We start from the raw sequence: 21,953 nt of genomic DNA, 5'->3' as shown, positions 1-21,953 counted from the left end.
TGTCCTTGTGTAATGCCTCCAGCCCAACCCCCCCCTCCGCCCCCCCACGCTCTGCCTTATAAAAAGCACCCAGCTAGCGACACGCAGATTGTCACTAGTCAGCTATTTACTTCAGGCTGCCACACACCGCTGCTCCCCTAAATCTCAGTAAACCATTTGCTCCGCCACTCTAGACTGTGTTTTAGATTTTGGTCCCTTATGTGATGGAGTTTGACATCCTGTCCTAAGCATTCACCATAAAAGACACCTTCCTCTAAACCTCCTCTTCTATGGCCCTTAATTCTAGGCCCCCAACAAGCAACTGAAATCCCTCCCACAATTCCTATCAGCCCACAGAAGCAAATCAATAGTAAGCTGAGGTGGGACATAATGGACGTGGTTCTGCAGCATGGTGGTGGGCGGGACATGACAGACGTGGTTCGGCAGCATGGTGGTGGGCTGGACATGATGGGCGTGGTTCGGCAGCATGGTGGTAGGCAGGACATGACGGACGTGGTTCGGCAGCATGGTGTTGGCGGGACATGACAGACGTAGTTCTGCAGCATGGTGGTGGGCAGGACATAACGGACGCGGTTCGGCAGCATGGTGGTGGGCGGGACATGACAGACATGGTTCGGCAGCATGGTGGTGGGTGGTACATGATGGATGTGGTTCGGCAGCATGATGGTTGGCGGGACATGACGGACATGGTTCCACAGAATGTTGATGGGTGGGGCATGACAGACGTGGTTCTGCAGAATGGTGGTGGGTGGGACATGAAAGGCGTGGTTCGGCAGCATGGTGGTGGGCGGGACATGACAGACGTGGTTCGGCAGCATGGTGGTGGGAGGGACATGACTGATAGTTGGGTGTAGCCTGCTACAAGCTAGGCAACTAGACGCTTTAACCAATCAAAACACACATTACGTCACAATGAAGTGCGCACTCACCGCCATGTACGGCCGACAGCCGGCGTCTCTGGTCTTCGCAATGGAATCCACAAGCTGTCCACTGATGCCAAAATCACACAGCTTAATATTCCCGTTTCTGTCCAGAAGGATATTGGAAGGCTTAATGTCTGTAATGCAGGAGACAAATATGAGTGTGACTATGGGAAGGTTTAAGCCCCAGAATCACGCTAGATTAACCACTTTATGCACCAGTACAGTATATCTATGTCCTCTGTGACATCACATAAGCCGGGAGAAAGTAGCTATAGCTACAGCCGTGCACACCTCTGGCTGCTGCAGCACCAAATGGTGGAAGGGAATATATGTTCCCTGAGCCAATAAGATTGATTTTCACCATTAAAAATACTTTTATTTTCTCACTACATAGTGAAAAATACACACTGTAGAATTATTTCAGAATCAAATTGTGACAGCAATATAATCTAAGATTTGTGATAAACGGGAGAAATAACCAAACAAAAGGTGTTTTTTTTCTACAGTAGCATCTTTATTTAACTTGAAAAGGCATAGAAAACAATAATTGTTCTAGGGAAAAAAAATGTCAAACAATACAAGTCCAGTAAAAAATGAAAATTTCATTTAGGTGTCATAAGTAGTAATAAAAGTTATTGCTGATTAAACAGGGACATAGCTAAAATGTCAAAACAGCTCTGATCCACAAGGGAAAAAACAAAAACAAAAAAAGAATTTATACTTACCTGTGTCTTCTTTCAACACCTGTGGGGTGTGGGTTCTCTCACCGTCCTTCCATGCCACTCCACTGTCCCGCAGTATGGCCTGGGAAATTCCCCAGACGCACTCCACTGCGCATGCGTGGTCACAGTGGCATGCACTCTATCGCACTCCCATCACCAGGAGCGTTTTGCACATGCGTGGTCCTGGTGGCACGCACTCGATCACACTCCCATCACCGGGAGCATTCTGCACATGCGTGATCCCAGTGGCACGCACCCGATCACACTCCCATCACCGGGAGCTTTCTTCACATGCGTGGTCCCGGTGGCACGCACCCGATCACACTCCCATCACGGGGAGCGTTCTACACATGCATGGTCCCGGTGGCACGCACCCGATCACGCTCCCATCACCGGGAGTGTTCTACACATGCATGGTCCCGGTGGCACGCACCCGATCACGCTCCCATGACCGGGAGCATTCTTCACATGCGTGGTCCAGGTGGCACGCACCCGATCACTCTCCCATCACCGGGAGCATTCTTCACATGCGTGGTCCCGGTGGCACGCACCCAATCAACCTCCCATCACCGGGAGCATTCTTCACATGCGTGGTCCAGGTGGCACGCACCCAATCACACTCCCATCACCCGGAGCATTCTTCACATGCGTGGTCCAGGTGGCACGCACCCAATCACACTCCCTTCACCGGGAGCATTCTTCACATGAGTGGTCCCGGTGGCACGCACCCGATCAGACTCCCATCACCGTGAGCATTCTTCACATGCGCGGTCCCGGTGGCACGCACCCGATCACACTCCCATCACCGGGAGCATACTGCACATGCGTGGTCCCGGTGGCACGCACCCGATCACACTCCCATCACCGGGAGCATCCTTCACATGCGTGGTCCCGGTGGCATGCACTCGATCGCACTCCCATCACCAGGAGCGTTTTGCACATGCGTGGTCCCGGTGGCACGCACCCGATCACACTCCCATCACCGGGAGCATTCTGCAAATGCGTGGTCCCGGTGGCACGCACCCGATCCCACTCCTATCACTGGGAGCATACTGCACATGCGTGGTCCCGGTGGCACGCACTCGATCGCACTCCCATCACCAGGAGCGTTTTGCACATGCGTGGTCCCGGTGGCACGCACCCGATCAAACTCCCATCACCGAGAGCGTTCTGCACATGCGTGGTCCCGGTGGCACGCACCCGACCACACTCCCATCACCAGGAGCATCCTTCAGATGCGTGGTCCCGGTGGCACGCACCCGATCACACTCCCATCACCGAGAGCATTCTGCGCATGCGTGGTCCCGGTGGCACGCACCCGATCACACTCCCATCACCGGGAGCATACTGCACATGCGTGGTCCTGGTGGCACGCACTCCCATCACCAGGAGCGTTTTGCACATGCGTGGTCCCGGTGGCACGCACTAGATCACACTCCCATCACCGGGAGCATTCTTCACATGCGTGGTCCCGGTGGCACGCACCCGATCACACTCCCATCACCGAGAGCGTTCTGCACATGCGTGGTCCCGGTGGCACGCACCCGACCACACTCCCATCACCAGGAGCATCCTTCAGATGCGTGGTCCCGGTGGCACGCACCCGATCACACTCCCATCACCGAGAGCATTCTGCGCATGCGTGGTCCCGGTGGCACACACCCGATCACACTCCCATCACCGGGAGCATACTGCACATGCGTGGTCCTGGTGGCACGCACTCCCATCACCAGGAGCGTTTTGCACATGCGTGGTCCCGGTGGCACGCACTCGATCACACTCCCATCACCGGGAGCGTTCTACACATGCGTGGTCCCGGTGGCACGCACCCAATCACACTCCCATCACCGGGAGCGTTCTACACATGCGTGGTCCCGGTGGCACGCACCCGATCACACTCCCATCACCGGGAGCATTCTGCACATGCGTGGTCCCGATGGCACGCACCCGAACCCACTCCCATCACCGGGAGCATTCTACACATGCGTGGTCCCGGTGGCATGCACCCGATCACACTCCCATCACCGGGAGCATTCTTCACATGCGTGGTCCCGGTGGCACCCACCCGATCACACTCCCATCACCGGGAGCATCCTTCACATGCGTGGTCCCGGTGGCACGCACCCGATCACACTCCCATCACCGAGAGCATTCTGCGCATGCGTGGTCCCGGTGGCACGCACCCGATCCCACTCCCATCACCGGGAGCATCCTTCACATGTGTGGTCCCGGTGGCACGCACCCGATCACACTCCCATCACCGGGAGCATCCTTCACATGCGTGGTCCCCCTGGCACGCACCCGATCACACTCCCATCACCGAGAGCATTCTGCGCATGCGTGGTCCTGGTGGCACGCACCCGATCCCACTCCCATCACCGGGAGCGTTCTGCACATGCGTGGTCCCGGTGGCCCGCACCCGATCACACTCCCATCACCGGGAGCATCCTTCACATGCGTGGTCCCGGTGGCACGCACCCGATCACACTCCCATCACCGAGAGCATTCTGCGCATGCGTGGTCCCGGTGGCACGCACCCGATCACACTCCCATCACCGAGAGCATTCTGCGCATGCGTGGTCCCGGTGGCACGCACCCGATCACACTCCCATCACCGGGAGCATTCTGCACATGCGTAGTCCCGGTGGCACGCACCCGATCACACTCCCATCACCGTGAGCATTCTTCACATGCGTGGTCCCGGTGGCACGCACCCGATCACACCCCCGTCACTGGGAGCGTTCTGCACATGCGTGGTCCCGGTGGCACGCACTCCCATCACCAGCAGCGTTTTGCACATGCGTGGTCCCGGTGGCACAAACTCGATCACACTCCCATCACCGGGAGCATTCTGCACATGCGTGGTCCCGGTGGCACACACATTCTGCACATGCGTAGTCCCGGTGGCACGCACCCGATCACACTCCCATCACCGTGAGCATTCTTCACATGCGTGGTCCCGGTGGAACGCACCCGATCACACTCCCATCACCGTGAGCATTCTTCACATGCGTGGTCCCGGTGGCACGCACCCGATCACACCCCCATCACCGGGAGCGTTCTGCATATGCGTGGTCCCGGTGGCACGCACCTGATCACACTCCCATCACCGGGAGCATTGTACACATGCGTGGTCCTGGTGGCACGCACCCGATCACACTTCCATCACCGTGAGCATTCTTCACATGCGCGGTCCCGGTGGCACGCACCCGATCACACTTCCATCACCGTGAGCATTCTTCACATGCGCGGTCCCGGTGGCACGCACCCGATCACACTCCCATCACCGGGAGCATACTGCACATGCGTGGTCCTGGTGGCACGCACTCCCATCACCAGGAGCGTTTTGCACATGCGTGGTCCCGGTGGCACAAACTCGATCACACTCCCATCACCGGGAGCATTCTGCACATGCGTGGTCCCGGTGGCACACACATTCTGCACATGCGTAGTCCCGGTGGCACGCACCCGATCACACTCCCATCACCGTGAGCATTCTTCACATGCGTGGTCCCGGTGGCACGCACCCGATCACACCCCCATCACCGGGAGCGTTCTGCACATGCGTGGTCCCGGTGGCACGCACCTGATCACACTCCCATCACCGGGAGCATTGTACACATGCGTGGTCCTGGTGGCACGCACCCGATCACACTTCCATCACCGTGAGCATTCTTCACATGCGCGGTCCCGGTGGCACGCACCCGATCACACTCCCATCACCTGAAGCATACTGCACATGCGTGGTCCTGGTGGCACGCACTCCCATCACCAGGAGCGTTTTGCACATGCGTGGTCCCGGTGGCACGCACTCGATCACACTCCCATCACCGGGAGCGTTCTACACATGCGTGGTCCCGGTGGCACGCACCCGATCACACTCCCATCACCGGGAGCGTTCTACACATGCGTGGTCCCGGTGGCACGCACCCGATCACACTCCCATCACCGGGAGCATTCTGCACATGCGTGGTCCCGATGGCACGCACCCGAACCCACTCCCATCACCGGGAGCATTCTACACATGCGTGGTCCCGGTGGCACGCACCCGATCACACTCCCATCACCGGGAGCATTCTGCACATGCGTGGTCCCGATGGCACGCACCCGAACCCACTCCCATCACCGGGAGCATTCTTCACATGCGTGGTCCCGGTGGCACCCACCCGATCCCACTCCCATCACCGGGAGCATCCTTCACATGCGTGGTCCCAGTGGCACGCACCCGATCACACTCCCATCACCGGGAGCATCCTTCACATGCGTGGTCCCCCTGGCACGCACCCGATCACACTCCCATCACCGAGAGCATTCTGCGCATGCGTGGTCCCGGTGGCACGCACCCGATCCCACTCCCATCACCGGGAGCGTTCTGCACATGCGTGGTCCCGGTGGCACACACCCGATTACACTCCCATCACCGGGAGCATCCTTCACATGCGTGGTCCCGGTGGCACGCACCCGATCACACTCCCATCACCGAGAGCATTCTGCGCATGCGTGGTCCCGGTGGCACGCACCCGATCACACTCCCCTCACCGGGAGCGTTCTGCACATGCGTGGTCTCGGTGGCACGCACTTTATCACACTCCCATCACCGGGACTGTTTTGCGCATCCACACTTTGCTAAGACAGTCACTGTGCTTTTGCAGGAGGCTCCCGGTTATTGAAGCACAGAGGGACACGTGCTGCCAGGATCGCACGTGTGAAGTGGAGCGGGACTGAGCTAGACTCCACTGCATGACAACAGAGCAACCCGGGAGGACTACGAGGGAGTCCACGGCCTGGAGGAAGCCCCAGTTAAGTATAAATGCTAGCACATTTTTATCTCAGGTTTCTTTTGAAGTGTACCAGAGCAAAGATTTATACATACCTGAGGCTTCCTCCAGCCCCATTACCTTGGATCGCTCTCACACTGCTGTCCTCCGAAGTCTGCAGCGCCGGTACCAGGTCCCCGCACTTCCGTCTATCTGCTCCAGTCTACACAGGAGAAGTGCGCTCTTTGTACATTTCTCCCGCAGCTGCTGGAGAGATACGTAGAGGGCGCACTTCTCTTACGTCAGACTGGCTCTGACTGACAGAAGTGCGGGGACCTGGTAGCGGCGCTGCAGAAGACTGAGGACGGCGGCGTGGCAGCAATCGGAGGGTATGGGATTGGTGGAAGCCCCAGGTATGTATAAATCTTTAACACTTCAGGACGAAAGCAATTTTCACATATCAGCGCTGCTCCCATTCATTCGCCAATAACGTTACTACTACTTATCATACCTAAATGATCTATATAATGTTTTTTTCAGTTAGGCTTTTGGAGTGTGAAAATTTTGTTTAGTAATTATTTTCTATGCATTTAAGGAAAAATAGAAAAAACACACTATTTCTCCATTTACATCCATTACAGCTCTACAATAAGTTAAACCCACACATTTTATTTGCTTATTCATCCTGGTTATTACGGCATTTAGAGTATGTTCCTAGTACAATGTATGGTGACAATATTGTATTTGGAAATAAAGGGGTCTTTTTTTCTGGTTTTTTTTTTTGCTTTCTCATTCTACACTATTGATGATTACAAGAGCTTATTTGCAAAATGATAGTAATATACCCTCTTGGCATACAAGTTCCTAAGGTAACAATATACATATTTTTACACGTTTTTTATTTTGGTACAGAACATGCAAAAATGTAAATGCTTTTGATTCAGTTTATGACTAAAAAAATAAATAAAAATCACAAGACATGGATATCAACCCTAAAACTCTCTAAACTCTTTTCTACTACTTTTCACAGTTATAATGTTACCACATACAGAATTTTGCTAAAAAACTTTTCCAAGTTTGATCATAACTTTGAAAATAACTTGAGTTTTCACTACCCATTTATTATGTGACGCGTGTCCAAGCTTTAGGACACACTAAACATATTCTACAACTTGTCACTGTAGAAATTATACCCTTCGTGCCTCATTTAGTAACAAACTGGTGGTGCAGACTCCACAACAACACTGCACGTATTTATACGTCCAATTTGCATTACGTATTTAATGACAGATAAGGCAGCCGATTAGGACCACCTCTGCCGATAATCCTGTCTGTGTACCGATACCCAGTGATGGGAGGCCAGAACCGTCTGGTCCCGAAGAGGTTAAGATCACATTGGGGGTGATCTGTGTGTGTATGGTCACCTTTAGTTGCTGCGTTATTTGTTTGCTGACGTATTCAGAGAGGAAAAGAGGACTTTTTGCAGCATTTTCACATAACTTTCTTTTCATGAGGAATTTAGATAAAATCTCAATCTGCTTACCTCTGTGAATTATTTTCAAGTTTTCTTTTAAGTGGTTCAATGCTTTCACAGTCTGCAAGAGAAAGAGAGATATGTCATCAATACTGGCCCTGAGAACGAGAAGAGGACAATCTATATGATGTCATCAATACTGGCCGTGTGAATAAGAGGACAATCTATATGATGTCATCAATACTGGCCGAGCTGGGGAGACTCCCGTTACATATTGAGAGAAGACAGGAGCGTTCTGGTGTAGTCACTAATAACTGCTAGTGGTAAAAGAATCTCACTACAAGATGGAAGTGTTAAAAACGTTTGTCACCCAGCAAAGTGGTAGGCAGGAAACCTCTGTCAATGCCTCTGTTTGTGATCCCCAGCCGTGGCCAATAGCGTGGGCCCTGCCGTGGGCAGCAGTGTGGGCCCAGCCGTGGCCAGCAGCGTGGGCACCCTGATGGATGTGGACCTGGATCAGCGGCAACAGTGGGCGGGTCCTACGGTCAGTGTGCCATCGTCAGATGACGCTGCAACACCAGTACACATATTTGTTGTGCGCCGTTGCAAATATCCGTGCTTTGTGCTTCCTCTGACTAAGGCATAGCAATGCTAAAACAAGTCATGACGCTGCTGGCCCACAGACCGCAGGACCCGCCCACTCTTATCACTGATTCAGGTCCATATCCATCAGGATGCCCCCACGCACTGGTTTAAGTGCTCTCAGAATTCAAAAAAAAAAAAAAAGATTCCCATTACTGCTTGAGATACAGAAGAGAGTGCTGTCCTACTGGGTCCACCTAGAGGAGAGTGCTGTCTTACTGAGCCCACCTACAGAGGAGAGTGCTGTCCTACTGGGCCCACCTACAGAGCAGCAGTCCCGACTCTCCCCACTACAAAGATACAGAAGAAAGTGCTGTCCTACTGGGCCCACCTACAGAGGAGAGTGCTGTCCTACTGGGCCCACCTACAGAGCAGCAGTCCCGACTCTCCCCACTACAAAGATACAGAAGAGAGTGCTGTCCTACTGGGCCCACCTACAAAACAGCATTCCTGACTCCCGCACCACAGAGATACAGAAGAGACTGCTGTCCTATTGGGCCCACCTACAGAGCTGCAGCCCTGACTCCCCCCACTACAAAGCCATGCTGCACAATGAAGACCAAGAAAAGCCACGTGGTCAACTCCATGCCCCCCCCCCCCCCCCATATCCACAATGACAATCACTGCACACGATGTCACAGAATGCCACAGACTGAGAGGAGGAATCCACAGTGACAATCACTGCACACTATGTCACAGCATGCCACAGACTGAGAGGAGGAATCCACAGTGACAATCACTGCACACTATGTCACAGCATGCCACAGACTGAGAGGAGGAATCCACAGTGACAATCACTGCACACTATGTCACAGCATGCCACAGACTGAGAGGAGGAATCCACCGTGACAATCACTGCACACGATGTCACAGCATGCCACAGACTGAGAGGAGGAATCCACAGTGACAATCACTGCACACTATGTCACAGCATGCCACAGACTGAGAGGAGGAATCCACAGTGACAATCACTGCACACTATGTCACAGCATGCCACAGACTGAGAGGAGGAATCCACAGTGACAATCACTGCACACTATGTCACAGCATGCCACAGACTGAGAGGAGGAATCCACAGTGACAATCACTGCACACTACATCACAGCATGCCACAGACTGAGAGGAGCATAGATGGAATTGGTCCAAAGATTACCCCATCCCTCCGCCACACCCAAAGACAAAACACCTTTCCTATTCGCCATCTTTTCTCATATTTGGCAATGCCAGTATGTAAGTTCCTCTGGTGCAGAGGCTGATGGGAATTGATCAGTTATCTCTGTACAGTGCTGTGGAATATGTCAGAGCTATATAAATGTATAATAATAATAGTGTGTGACTGTGGTGAGGACATTAGAGTGTAAGCTCCTCTGGTGCAGAGACTGATGGGAATGGATCAGTGATCTCTGTACAGCGCTGTGGAATATGTCAGAGCTATATAAATGTATAATAATAGTGTGCGACTGTGGTGAGGACATTAGAGAGTAAGCTCCTCTGGTGCAGAGACTGATGGGAATGGCTCAGTGATCTCTGTACAGCGCTGTGGAATATGTCAGAGCTATATGAATGTATAATAATAATAGTGTGTGACTGTGGTGAGGACATTAGAGTGTAAGCTCCTCTGGTGCAGAGACTGATGGGAATGGATCAGTGATTTCTGTACAGCGCTGTGGTATATGTCAGAGCTATATAAATGTACAATAATAATAGTGTGTGACTGTGGTGAGGACATTAGAGTGTAAGCTCCTCTGGTGCAGAGACTGATGGGAATGGATCAGTGATCTCTGTACAGCGCTGTGGTATATGTCAGAGCTATATAAATGTATAATAATAATAGTGTGTGACTGTGGTGAGCACAATAGAGTGTAAGCTCCTCTGGTGCAGAGACTGATTGGGAATGGATCAGTGATCTCTGTACAGCGCTGTGGAATATGTCAGAGCTATATGACTGTACAATAATAATAGTGTGTGACTGTGGTGGGGACATTAGAGTGTAAGCTCCTCTGGCGCAGAGATTGATGGGAATGGATCAGTGATCTATGTACAGTGCTGTGGTATATGTCAGAGCTATATAAATGTATAATAATAATAGTGTGTGACTGTGGTGAGGACATTAGAGTGTAAGCTCCTCTGGTGCAGAGACTGATAGGAATGGATCAGTGATCTCTGTACAGCGCTGTGGAATATGTCAGAGCTATATAAATGTATAATAGTAATAGTGTGTGACTGTGGTGAGGACATTAGAGTGTAAGCTCCTCTGGTGCAGAGACTGATAGGAATGGATCAGTGATCTCTGTACAGCACTGTGGAATATGTCAGAGCTATATAAATGTATAATGAACAGTTGGACTCACAGCGAGGGTGATTTTGCCCAGGATCTCCTCTGGAATAACATCGTCTAATGAGCTATATACATATTTATAGAATTTGTCAAAGGAGGAAGCCATGAGCTCCATGCAGATCCAGCAGTCGCCCTGCAGAGAGGAAGAATGGATGTCACATTCCAAGCAAAGCCGTAACATAAGAATCAAATTCAATGCAATGTAAGGCCCTCTCCATGCCCTGCCCCTCTCACTCTCCCCCAGATATCTCTCCATGCCCCGCCTCTCACTCTCCCCCAGATATCTCTTCATGTCCTGCCTCTCTGACCCTCCCCCAGATATCTCTCAATGTCCCGCCTCTGACCCTCCCCCAGATATCTCTCCATGCCCCGCCTCTCACTCTCCCCCAGATATCACTTCATGTCCTGCCTCTCTTACCGTCCCCCAGATATCTCTCAATGTCCCGCCTCTGACCCTCTCCCAGATATCTCTCAATGTCCTGCCTCTCTGACCCTCCCCCAGATATTTCTCCATGTCCTGCCTCTGACCCTCCCCCAGATATCTGTCAGTTTCCCGCCTCTCTGACCCTCCCCCAGATATCTGTCAGTGTCCCGCCTCTCTGACCCTCCCTCAGATATCTGCTCATGTTCCGCCTCTCGGACCCTCCCCCAGATATCTCTCCATGTCCCACTTCTCTGACCCTCCCCCAGATATTTGTACATGTCTCGCCTCTCTGACCCTCCCTAGATATCTGTCAATGTCCCGCCCCTCTGACCCACCCCCCGATATCTCCCTATGTTGCACCTCTCGGAATAGCGCTCCGTAAAACTGGACGATATACGGACAGTCGCTGCTCCTCATCACTACATCCAGGTCCATCAGAAGCTGCTTTTGCTCTTTCTCGTCCACCGTGGATCGGATCCTCTGCAAGACAAGAGGACATTGGGGATCGGTATTAACACATGACTCCGCCTTCCAGCACGCTGCTCCTCCCCCAGCGCAGCCAGACTCATCTCTACAATCTACACAATGCTGTGCCCATCAGTCAAATCCTCTTCCCTCCATTTACCACATAAATACACTGAAACACTGACTGGCCGTTCTCCAGACCTCCCATGTCCTAATATGACCCAAGTTATGGCGCAATGAGTGCTTTTCGAATATCAGGAGATGGCCAGGGTATTGGAGAAATCGAAAGAGGGGAGAAGAGAGAAATTTGCAGAAAGAAAAACAAAAAAACTAAAAAAAGAGTGAGAGATCTCTGCAGAAAGGATAGAAAAGAGAGAAAAGAGAAAGGAGAGAGAGAGAAAGGAGGACAGAAAAAGAACTGAGAAAGAGGACAGAAAAGGAGGAGAGAGAGGAGGACAGAAAAGGAGAAGAGAGAAATGAGGACAGAAAATGAGGAGAGAGAAATGATGACAGAAAAGGAGGAGAGGAAAAAAAGAGATCATAGTGCAGATGAAAACAGTAGAAAGCAGACGAAGACGAAAGTAAACAAAAGTGGTAGGAAGAATACAGAGGAAGACAGCAGAATACAGAGAGTACAGATGAAGACAGCAGAATACAGATGAAGACAGCAGAATACAGATGAAGACAGCAGAATACAGATGAAGACAGCAGAATACAGACAGCAGAATACAGATGAAGACAGCAGAATACAGATGAAGACAGCAGAATACAGACAGCAGAATACAGATGAAGACAGCAGAATACAGACAGCAGAATACAGATGAAGACAGCAGAATACAGATGAAGACAGCAGAATACAGATGAAGACAGCAGAATACAGATAAAGACAGCAGAATACAGACAAAGACAGCAGAATACAGACAGCAGAATACAGATAAAGACAGCAGAATACAGATGAAGACAGCAGAATACAGATAAAGACAGCAGAATACAGATAAAGACAGCAAAATACAGTTGGAGACAGCAGAATACAGTTGAAGACAGCAGAATACAGATGAAGACAGCAGAATACAGATAAAGACAGCAGAATACAGATAAAGACAGCAGAATACAGATGAAGACAGCAGAATACAGATGAAGACAGCAGAATACAGTTGAAGACAGCAGAATACAGGTAAAGACAGCAGAATACAGACAGCAGAATACAGATGAAGACAGCAGAATACAGATGAAGACAGCAGAATACAGATGAAGACAGCAGAATACAGATGAAGACAGCAGAATACAGATGAAGACAGCAGAATACAGATAAAGACAGCAGAATACAGATAAAGACAGCAGAATACAGACAGCAGAATACAGATGAAGACAGCAGAATACAGATGAAGACAGCAGAATACAGATAAAGACAGCAGAATACAGATGAAGACAGCAGAATACAGATGAAGACAGCAGAATACAGATGAAGACAGCAGAATACAGTTGGAGACAGCAGAATACAGTTGGAGACAGCAGAATACAGATGAAGACAGCAGAATACAGATAAAGACAGCAGAATACAGTTGGAGACAGCAGAATACAGTTGGAGACAGCAGAATACAGATGAAGACAGCAGAATACAGATGAAGACAGCAGAATACAGATAAAGACAGCAGAATACAGTTGGAGACAGCAGAATACAGTTGGAGACAGCAGAATACAGTTGGAGACAGCAGAATACAGATGAAGACAGCAGAATACAGATGAAGACAGCAGAATACAGATAAAGACAGCAGAATACAGTTGGAGACAGCAGAATACAGATGAAGACAGAATACAGATGAAGACAGCAGAATACAGATGAAGACAGCAGAATACAGACAAAGACAGCAGAATACAGATAAAGATAGCAGAATACAGACAAAGACAGCAGAATACAGATAAAGACAGCAGAATACAGATAAAGACAGCAGAATACAGATAAAGACAGCAGAATACAGATAAAGACAGCAGAATACAGATAAAGACAGCAGGATACAGATAAAGACAGCAAAATACAGATAAAGACAGAAGAATACAGATAAAGACAGCAAAATACAGATAAAGACAGCAGAATACAGTTGGAGACAGCAGAATACAGATAAAGACAGCAGAATACAGATAAAGACAGCAGAATACAGATAAAGACAGCAAAATACAGATAAAGACAGCAGAATACAGATAAAGACAGCAGAATACAGATAAAGACAGCAGAATACAGTTGGAGACAGCAGAATACAGTTGGAGACAGCAGAATACAGATGAAGACAGAATACAGATGAAGACAGCAGAATACAGATGAAGACAGCAGAATACAGATGAAGACAGCAGAATACAGATGAAGACAGCAGAATACAGATAAAGACAGCAGAATACAGATAAAGACAGCAGAATACAGATAAAGACAGCAAAATACAGATAAAGACAGCAGAATACAGTTGGAGACAGCAGAATACAGATAAAGACAGCAGAATACAGATAAAGACAGCAGAATACAGTTAAAGACAGCAGAATGCAGTTAAAGACAGCAAAATGCAGATAAAGACAGCAAAATACAGATAAAGACAGCAGAATACAGATAAAGATAGCAGAATACAGTTGGAGACAGCAGAATACAGTTGAAGACAGCAAAATACAGATAAAGACAGCAGAATACAGATAAAGACAGCAAAATACAGATAAAGACAGCAGAATACAGTTGGAGACAGCAGAATACAGATGAAGACAGCAGAATACAGATGAAGACAGAATACAGATGAAGACAGAATACAGATGAAGACAGCAGAATACAGATGAAGACAGAATACAGATGAAGACAGTAGAATACCGATAAAGACAGCAGAATACAGATGAAGACAGCAGAATACAGATAAAGACAGCAGAATACAGATGAAGACAGCAGAATACAGATGAAGACAGCAGAATACAGTTGAAGACAGCAGAATACAGATAAAGACAGCAGAATACAGATGAAGACATCAGAATACAGATAAAGACAGCAGAATACAGTTGGAGACAGCAGAATACAGATAAAGACAGCATAATACAGATAAAGACAGCAGAACACAGATGAAGACAGCAGAATACAGATGAAGACAGCAGAATACAGATGAAGACAGCAGAATACAGATAAAGACAGCAGAATACAGATAAAGACAGCAGAATACAGATGAAGACAGCAGAATACAGATGAAGACATCAGAATACAGTTGGAGACAGCAGAATACAGATGAAGACTGCAGAATACAGATGAAGACAGCAGAATACAGATGAAGACAGAATACAGATGAAGACAGCAGAATACAGATGAAGACAGAATACAGATGAAGACAGCAGAATACAGATGAAGACAGCAGAATACAGTTGAAGACAGCAGAATACAGATGAAGACAGCAGAATACAGATGAAGACAGCAGAATACAGATAAGGACAGAATACAGATGAAGACAGCAGAATACAGTTGAAGACATCAGAAAACAGTTGAAGACAGCAGAATACAGATGAAGACAGCAGAATACAGATAAGGACAGAATACAGATGAAGACATCAGAAAACAGTTGAAGACAGCAGAATACAGTTGAAGACAGCAGAATACAGATACAACAATACTTCAAGATTTGTAACACGTTTTTGTGCAGAACATTCTGAGCTCTCGCATATATTACAGAAACATTGGCACATTCTTCGTAACGACCCACATTTGGGTCCTAATTTACCACCTAAACCATCTTTAACGTTTTGAAAAGCCCCCTCTTTGAGGGATCATTTGGTAAGTAGCCACTTTCGGGGCTCAGGCCCTGGTTCTAAACACTGCCGCTTAACAGGCACTTATACCTGTGACGGCTGCTCGGTCTGCCGTTACATATGAGTAGGCCGGAATGTCGAGCTGCCGGACGGCAGGACCTGGTCATTAGCACATCTTGTTAAATGTGAGACCAATGTAGTCGTTTATTTATTCATCTGCCCTTGTGGCGCATTTTATGTTGGAAAGACCAAGCGGGAGCTACGCTCAAGGATTGGTGAACATAGTACAAGTATTCGGAGTAAAAATAACAAAAAAGATCTGTTATGACTCCGGTGGCTCGGCATTTCAAAACCGCCCACGGCGGCAGACCTAATCAAATTCGTTTTATCGGTCTGGATCGGATTCATAGTAACATAAGGGGAGGAAATTTTGATTGCCTCCTCTTGCAGAGAGGAGGATTGCATGGATTTATGGATGGATTTATGGACTGCAAGCCACTACTCCACCAGGTTTGAATGAGTCATTTGGTTTCTCACCATTCCTGCCCGTCTAACTTGTCTGCGGGGTTCCTTTCTGTCTGTGGCGCTGGGGTGTCCCACGGTATATATGTAAATACACATTTTTTGCATGCATAACTTTCCATCCCCTCATTTGACATCGTTTTGATGTCAATACTAGCATCCAACATATATATGGGGACCTTTCATCTGGCCCCCTCTAAATGGTGTCTAACAGGTTGAAATCATGCTGCTTTTGGTGTCATTTATAGCACACCGTGAATAGTAAAAAAATTCTCTTTTGGATGCGCTTTAGAGGTGTATTGTTTTTCTACAGCCTTAATATAATATATGTATTTTCTTTGTTTATTTATAAACTTATTTTCGAACTAGGTTTAGCTTGTCTTCTTTATACGATTTGAGGTTGCTATGTTGGTCCGAGTGCATAGCTCCGGAGGCCCTCCCCTCTTCCCTCAGGATGTGCACGCAGGTTACCGTTTACTTCCTGCGTTCCACGCGGCGGAAGTGTCCCGGGTAGGGCCGAGCGTGCCTCCTGCTGGCCCCTACCCGCTCTAGTCACAGGTGTTTTCGGGTCCCTGTGATTGGGCTGTCGTGCGGTTACGCTGGAGCATGACGTACTTCCGGCGGACGCGTAGCAACATCCTATAAAACACTCCGGAGCGGATGTGAACTAACCACGCCTCCCTTGAGAAAGCTGGCAGCTTGCCAGTGAAACATGTCGGGTCTCCCGGTGTGGTGATCCGGGAATTGCCATTTGCCCCCCCCTCTCTCTCTCTACCGCTGCACTGCACTCGCCTGGCAATCTTTGCATGGTCCACCGATCTTCTGGACTGAACTCCATCTGGCACTCTGATGTGCTTAGGAACTGTGTTCTAACGGTCCACTCGGACGGTAGCCATGTATGGCTGGACTCCATGCATATAAACAATACATGCAGGCATCGTTAATACAGCAGCCATTCCCTCAGCATCAGGCCTAAGATACAGACTGGCTCGTTTGTTCCTGGAGGGTAAGAGCTAAGCGTTTGCATAGCACAATCATCTAATCATCATGGCATTTATTGCACTGTTGTGAGCTGCTTATGAACTCTCTTGCTGCATGTTGCATTACATTTACCGATCCGCTGTGAGCTGCCTATGAACTTCTTTGCTCCATGCTTTAATGCGTAGATTAATTACTACCTTCACATCGGGGCTGGCAGAAATCAATTTGCTTATGGACGCTGCTTACGCTGCACTAATGCTGCTTCTGCTTACCTGCATGTTTTTGCTGGTCACATACTTCAGTACAACATGCTGAACTCTATATTAAGCCATCATTTTTGTTACCATATATATTGTGATGTCACTGTGTTTACAGATCAGCCTGGTTACCTTGTGCTAGATAGGATTTGTGTGTGTGGAGTGCATGCATGACGGCGCCTAGGAGGGGGGGGGGGGGGGAGTTAGGTGGCCACCTGGCAATTCTCTTTTTTAATGTGGTGTTTGAATATAATGTTTGTGTGTCTTTTTTTGATTAATAAAAAGGTATTTTTTTGATATTCTTATAAAAACCATTGTGGTCGTTTTGACTCAACTTCCCTCAGCCCTTTATCCTAATTTTTTGTGAAAAGAATACAGATGAAGACAGAATACAGACAGCAGAATACAGATGAAGACAGCCGAATACAGATAAAGACAGCAGAATACAGATGAAGACAGCAGAATACAGATTAAAGCCATCCACAGTTCTATTATTGGCATGATGTAACACAACAACGTGGCCCCCGTTACCGGCCGTGTGTAGAGATAACACCACTCACCTTTACAGCCATGATCTGCCCGCTGGGATTGTGGATCATTTTATTGACAGATCCATATGCGCCTCTTCCGATCTCACCAAGATCCTTTAGATCCTCGGCGGTGAAGTCCCAGTGCTGCTCTGGGGACAGCTTTAATTTCCCTGACGACTCGATGCTGTGCGTCCGTAACCGCTCTCTACAACAGGTGGAGAACACAGGGTGTTAGACCTCTAGCTTATAGAAATGCAGTCCTATCGCCGCTTTCCCTGCCCACACAGTCTGAATGAACTTCCCATTACTGGTCATATAGGCCCACCATATTCCAACACACAGCTTCACATACCACCGGTGGTCTTTAGCATGCAGTTCTGTGGCACTACTACCTCCACTCTCTGCTCCATCTGCACCAGAATGTTTGGGTGGATAGAGGATAAACTGATGGTGGTCAGGGTGGCTCTAGCAGACTGATGTTGGTTGGGGTGGCACTAGAAGGCGGATGGTGGTTGTGTTGGCACCACAGGGGTGATAGTGGTCAGGATGGCACCACAGAGCAGATGGCGTGGCAACAGAGGGCTAATGGTGGTCAGGGTATCACTACAGGGTGATGGTGGTACCTCAGTGGTGTGAGGGAACCGATGTAATCTATGAGATCTGCTATGACAAGCAAGACGAACCTTAGTGGTTTGAGGGATGCTATGTACTCTATGCGGTCTGCTATTGCAAGCACGATGGACCTCAGTGGTGTGAGGGAACTGATCTACTCTATGAGGACCGCTATTACAAGCAAGGTGGACCTCAGTGGTATGAGGGATCCAATGTACTCTATGAGGTTTGCTATTATAAGCAAGATGGACCTCATTGGTGTGAGGGATCCGATCTACTCTATGAAGTTTGCTCTTACAAGTAACATGGACCTCAGTGGTGTGAGGGAACCAATGTACTCGATGAGGTCTTCTAGAACAAGCAGGATGGACCCTAGTGGTGTGAGGGAACTGATGTACGAGTTCTGCTATTACAAGTAACATGGACCTCAGTGGAGTGAGAGATCCAATGTATTCTATGAGGTTTGCTATTACAAGTAAGACAGACCTGATTGGTGTGAGGGATCTGATCTACTCTACAAGGACTGCTATTACAAGCAAGATGGACCTCAATGGTGTGAGGGAGCTGATGTACTCTATGAGGCTTGCTATTACAAGCAAGGTGGACCTTAGTGGTGTGAGGGAAGCAAGCTACTCTATGAACTTGCTATTACAAGATGGACCTGAGTGGTGTGAGGGAAGCAAGCTACTCTATGAGGCTTGCTATTACAAGATGGACCTCAGTGGTGTGAGGGAACTGGTGTACTGTACGAGGACTGATATTACAAGCAAGGTGGACCTCAGTGTCGTGAGGGAACCAATCTAATCTATGAGGTCTGCTATAACAAGCAGGATGGACCTCAGTGGTGTGAGGGATCTGATCTACTCTATGAGGTTTGCTATAATGAGCAAGTTGGACCTCAGTGGTGTGAGGGATCCGATCTACTCTATGAGGTCTGCTATAACAAGCATGATGGATCCAGTGGTGTGAGGGATCTGAGGTACTCTATGAGGTCTGCTATAAACAGAAGAACAGAGGAAACTTACAGTCGATTTTTTGTGGCCTGTTCACTGGAGCTGTAGGGCTTCCCACCAGCAAACCGCACCTCCTGTTTTTGGTACGTCGTCTCAAGGTTCCTAATGGCATCTGGATTCTGCATTCTTCATGGGCAAAAGGAGGCAAAAAGTAAAGGTTAGGGTTACACAGGGTAGGATCTCATGGGAAACAAGGAGAGTACATATTATACAGGGCCGGGCCATTGGGCGCAGGGCGAGCCGAATGGATTATTCAGGATAGGATAAGGATTCATTGGTTGAAATATAAGTATGACAAACCAGGCACCAAGTACAAAGCGTCAAATGTTGGCCAGGCCTCACACTACAAACGGTGACCAGGCCTCTCACGCTACAAACGGTGTCCAGGCCTCTCACGCTACAAACGGTGTCCAGGCCTCTCACGCTACAAACAATGACCAGGCCTGTCACACTACAAACTGTGACATCGTCTCTCACGCTACAAACGGTGACCAGGCCTCTCACGCTACAAACGGTGACCAGGCCTCTCACACTACAAACCGTGACCAGGCCTCTCACGCTACAAACCGTGATCAGGCCTCTCGCACTATAAAACGGTGACCAGGCCTCTCGCGCTACAAACGGTGACCAGGCCTCTCGCGCTACAAACGGTGACCAGGCCTCTCACGCTACAAACGGTGACCAGGCACCTCACGCTACAAACGGAGACCAGGCCTCTCACGCTACAAATGGTGACCACGCACCTCACACTACAAACGGTGACCAGGCCTCTCACGCTACAAACAGGGACCAGGCCTCTCACGCTACAAACAGTGACCAGGCCTCTCACGCTACAAACAGTGACCAGGCCTCTCACGCTACAAACAGTGACCAGGCCTCTCACGCTATAATTGCTAACTAGCTCTCCATCCCTCCCACCCTCCCACCCCCCCCCCCCATCCTCCGGACCATTTGACCACTGACACCAAAGGCACAGCATAACAAGACAACTGTTAGGGGTATGAGGTGTTGACCATCCCACTAACTGCCTCATCATAAAACATTAGTTATCCATGTTCAAAATATTACAGAGGCGCCCAAAGGATAAAACCACTATGAATTAAAACTCATAAAATGGGGGGTACTGGATGACTTACCTCCCCAAGGATGACAAATTGCAATTGTTCAACTAAAAGAAACCATTTATTCTTACTCCACACTACACTACATTAATTAGTGATCCAATTCATTCATTTATTAGCATGCTGTCACCTGAAAAGGGCTGTGGAGTCGGTACAAAAATACTCCGACTCCTCAGTTTCTGGAACCTCTGACTTCAGGTACCCAAAATTGCTCCGACTCCTTGACTCCAACTCCTTAGTCTAATTTTTACAAAAGCTATGGATTTGGTTCAAAAATCATCCGACTCCAACTCCTCAGTTTATTGAAACCACAGACTCTGATTCCAGGTACCCAAAATTGGTCCGACTCCTCAACTCCACAGCCCTGTAACTGAAGCACTCACATTCCCCAGTGTCTATCAATGCAACCGGAAACACAGAAAAACACTGACGGCCAGGAGCAGAACTTGGGAACAGCGGGTGCTACCCCAAGACTGGCCCCTCAGGGTACTCACAGGTGGGGCGGCTGGATAGTGGGGTTCAGCGTGAATTTTGCCGTAGTTTTGAAGGCTGGATTGGCAAAATTTAACTTCAGTGCTTTCCGTTTACCTGGAAAAGAGCAAACATGAGGCAAATTACCTACAATCCCTTTCCAGATCCAACACGTAATATATGTATCTGGAGGGACGGGATGGGAATAAACCCCAAATGGCAGCAGAAGACTCCACCCACCAGACTCCACCCACAGAGCACATGTCACATGGGTGATGAGGCCACATGCAAGCACAGGTGACATGGACATGCCTATACACACGACAATAAAAAAAAGATTTCTTTAACCTCTTACAACTCCGAAGAAGTCTGAAATAAAAAGGTTAAATGTTTTTTAGCCAAATACCCCACAAAAGACAAACCTCAGCGAAAGCAAAAAATAGGTGCAGACTAGAACACACCCAATGTCGTAAAGCTTACCGACGCAGTCCCCAGAGAGAATGCACCCCATTAACCAGCCTTGTGACACTCACACACCACATTAGCAGCAGCATGACACTCACACACCACATTACCAGCAGCATGACACTCACACACCACATTACCAGCAGCATGACACTCACACACCACATTACCAGCAGTGTGACACACACACCACATTACCAGCAGCATGACACTCACACACCACATTACCAGCAGCATGACACTCACACCACATTACCAGCAGCATGACACTCACACCACATTACCAGCAGCATGACACTCACACCACATTACCAGCAGCGTGACACACACACCACATTACCAGCAGTGTGACACACACACCACATTACCAGCAGCATGACACTCACACCACATTACCAGCAGCAGGTCACTCACACCACATTACCAGCAGCATGACACTCACACCACATTACCAGCAGCATGACACTCACACCA

The 21,953-nt window shown here is 49.0% G+C and overlaps 1 protein-coding gene across 3 annotated transcripts in view; it reads right to left on the bottom strand.

Moving 5' to 3' along the window:
* Window positions 1-21,953, bottom strand: part of MAP2K4 (mitogen-activated protein kinase kinase 4) — a 59,895-nt gene that overhangs the window by 14,206 nt on the left and 23,736 nt on the right. For 2 of the 3 annotated variants that reach the window (XM_068263810.1, XM_068263811.1), the window contains 7 exons: window positions 21,038-21,131; window positions 19,435-19,548; window positions 17,828-18,002; window positions 11,641-11,760; window positions 10,870-10,989; window positions 7,946-7,997; window positions 930-1,057 (listed from right to left, as the gene is read on the bottom strand). In XM_068263810.1, coding sequence (XP_068119911.1) covers window positions 930-1,057; window positions 7,946-7,997; window positions 10,870-10,989; window positions 11,641-11,760; window positions 17,828-18,002; window positions 19,435-19,548; window positions 21,038-21,131 — 803 coding nt within the window. Of the gene's footprint in view, window positions 1-929; window positions 1,058-7,945; window positions 7,998-10,869; window positions 10,990-11,640; window positions 11,761-17,827; window positions 18,003-19,434; window positions 19,549-21,037; window positions 21,132-21,362; window positions 21,384-21,953 lie in introns of all 3 variants that reach the window. The other variant, XM_068263809.1, reaches the window with a different exon arrangement.

Source organism: Hyperolius riggenbachi, chromosome 12, assembly GCF_040937935.1.
Source record: "Hyperolius riggenbachi isolate aHypRig1 chromosome 12, aHypRig1.pri, whole genome shotgun sequence".
NCBI classification, from domain to species: domain Eukaryota; kingdom Metazoa; phylum Chordata; class Amphibia; order Anura; family Hyperoliidae; genus Hyperolius; species Hyperolius riggenbachi.
This window is presented reverse-complemented; position numbering and strand designations above follow the sequence as displayed.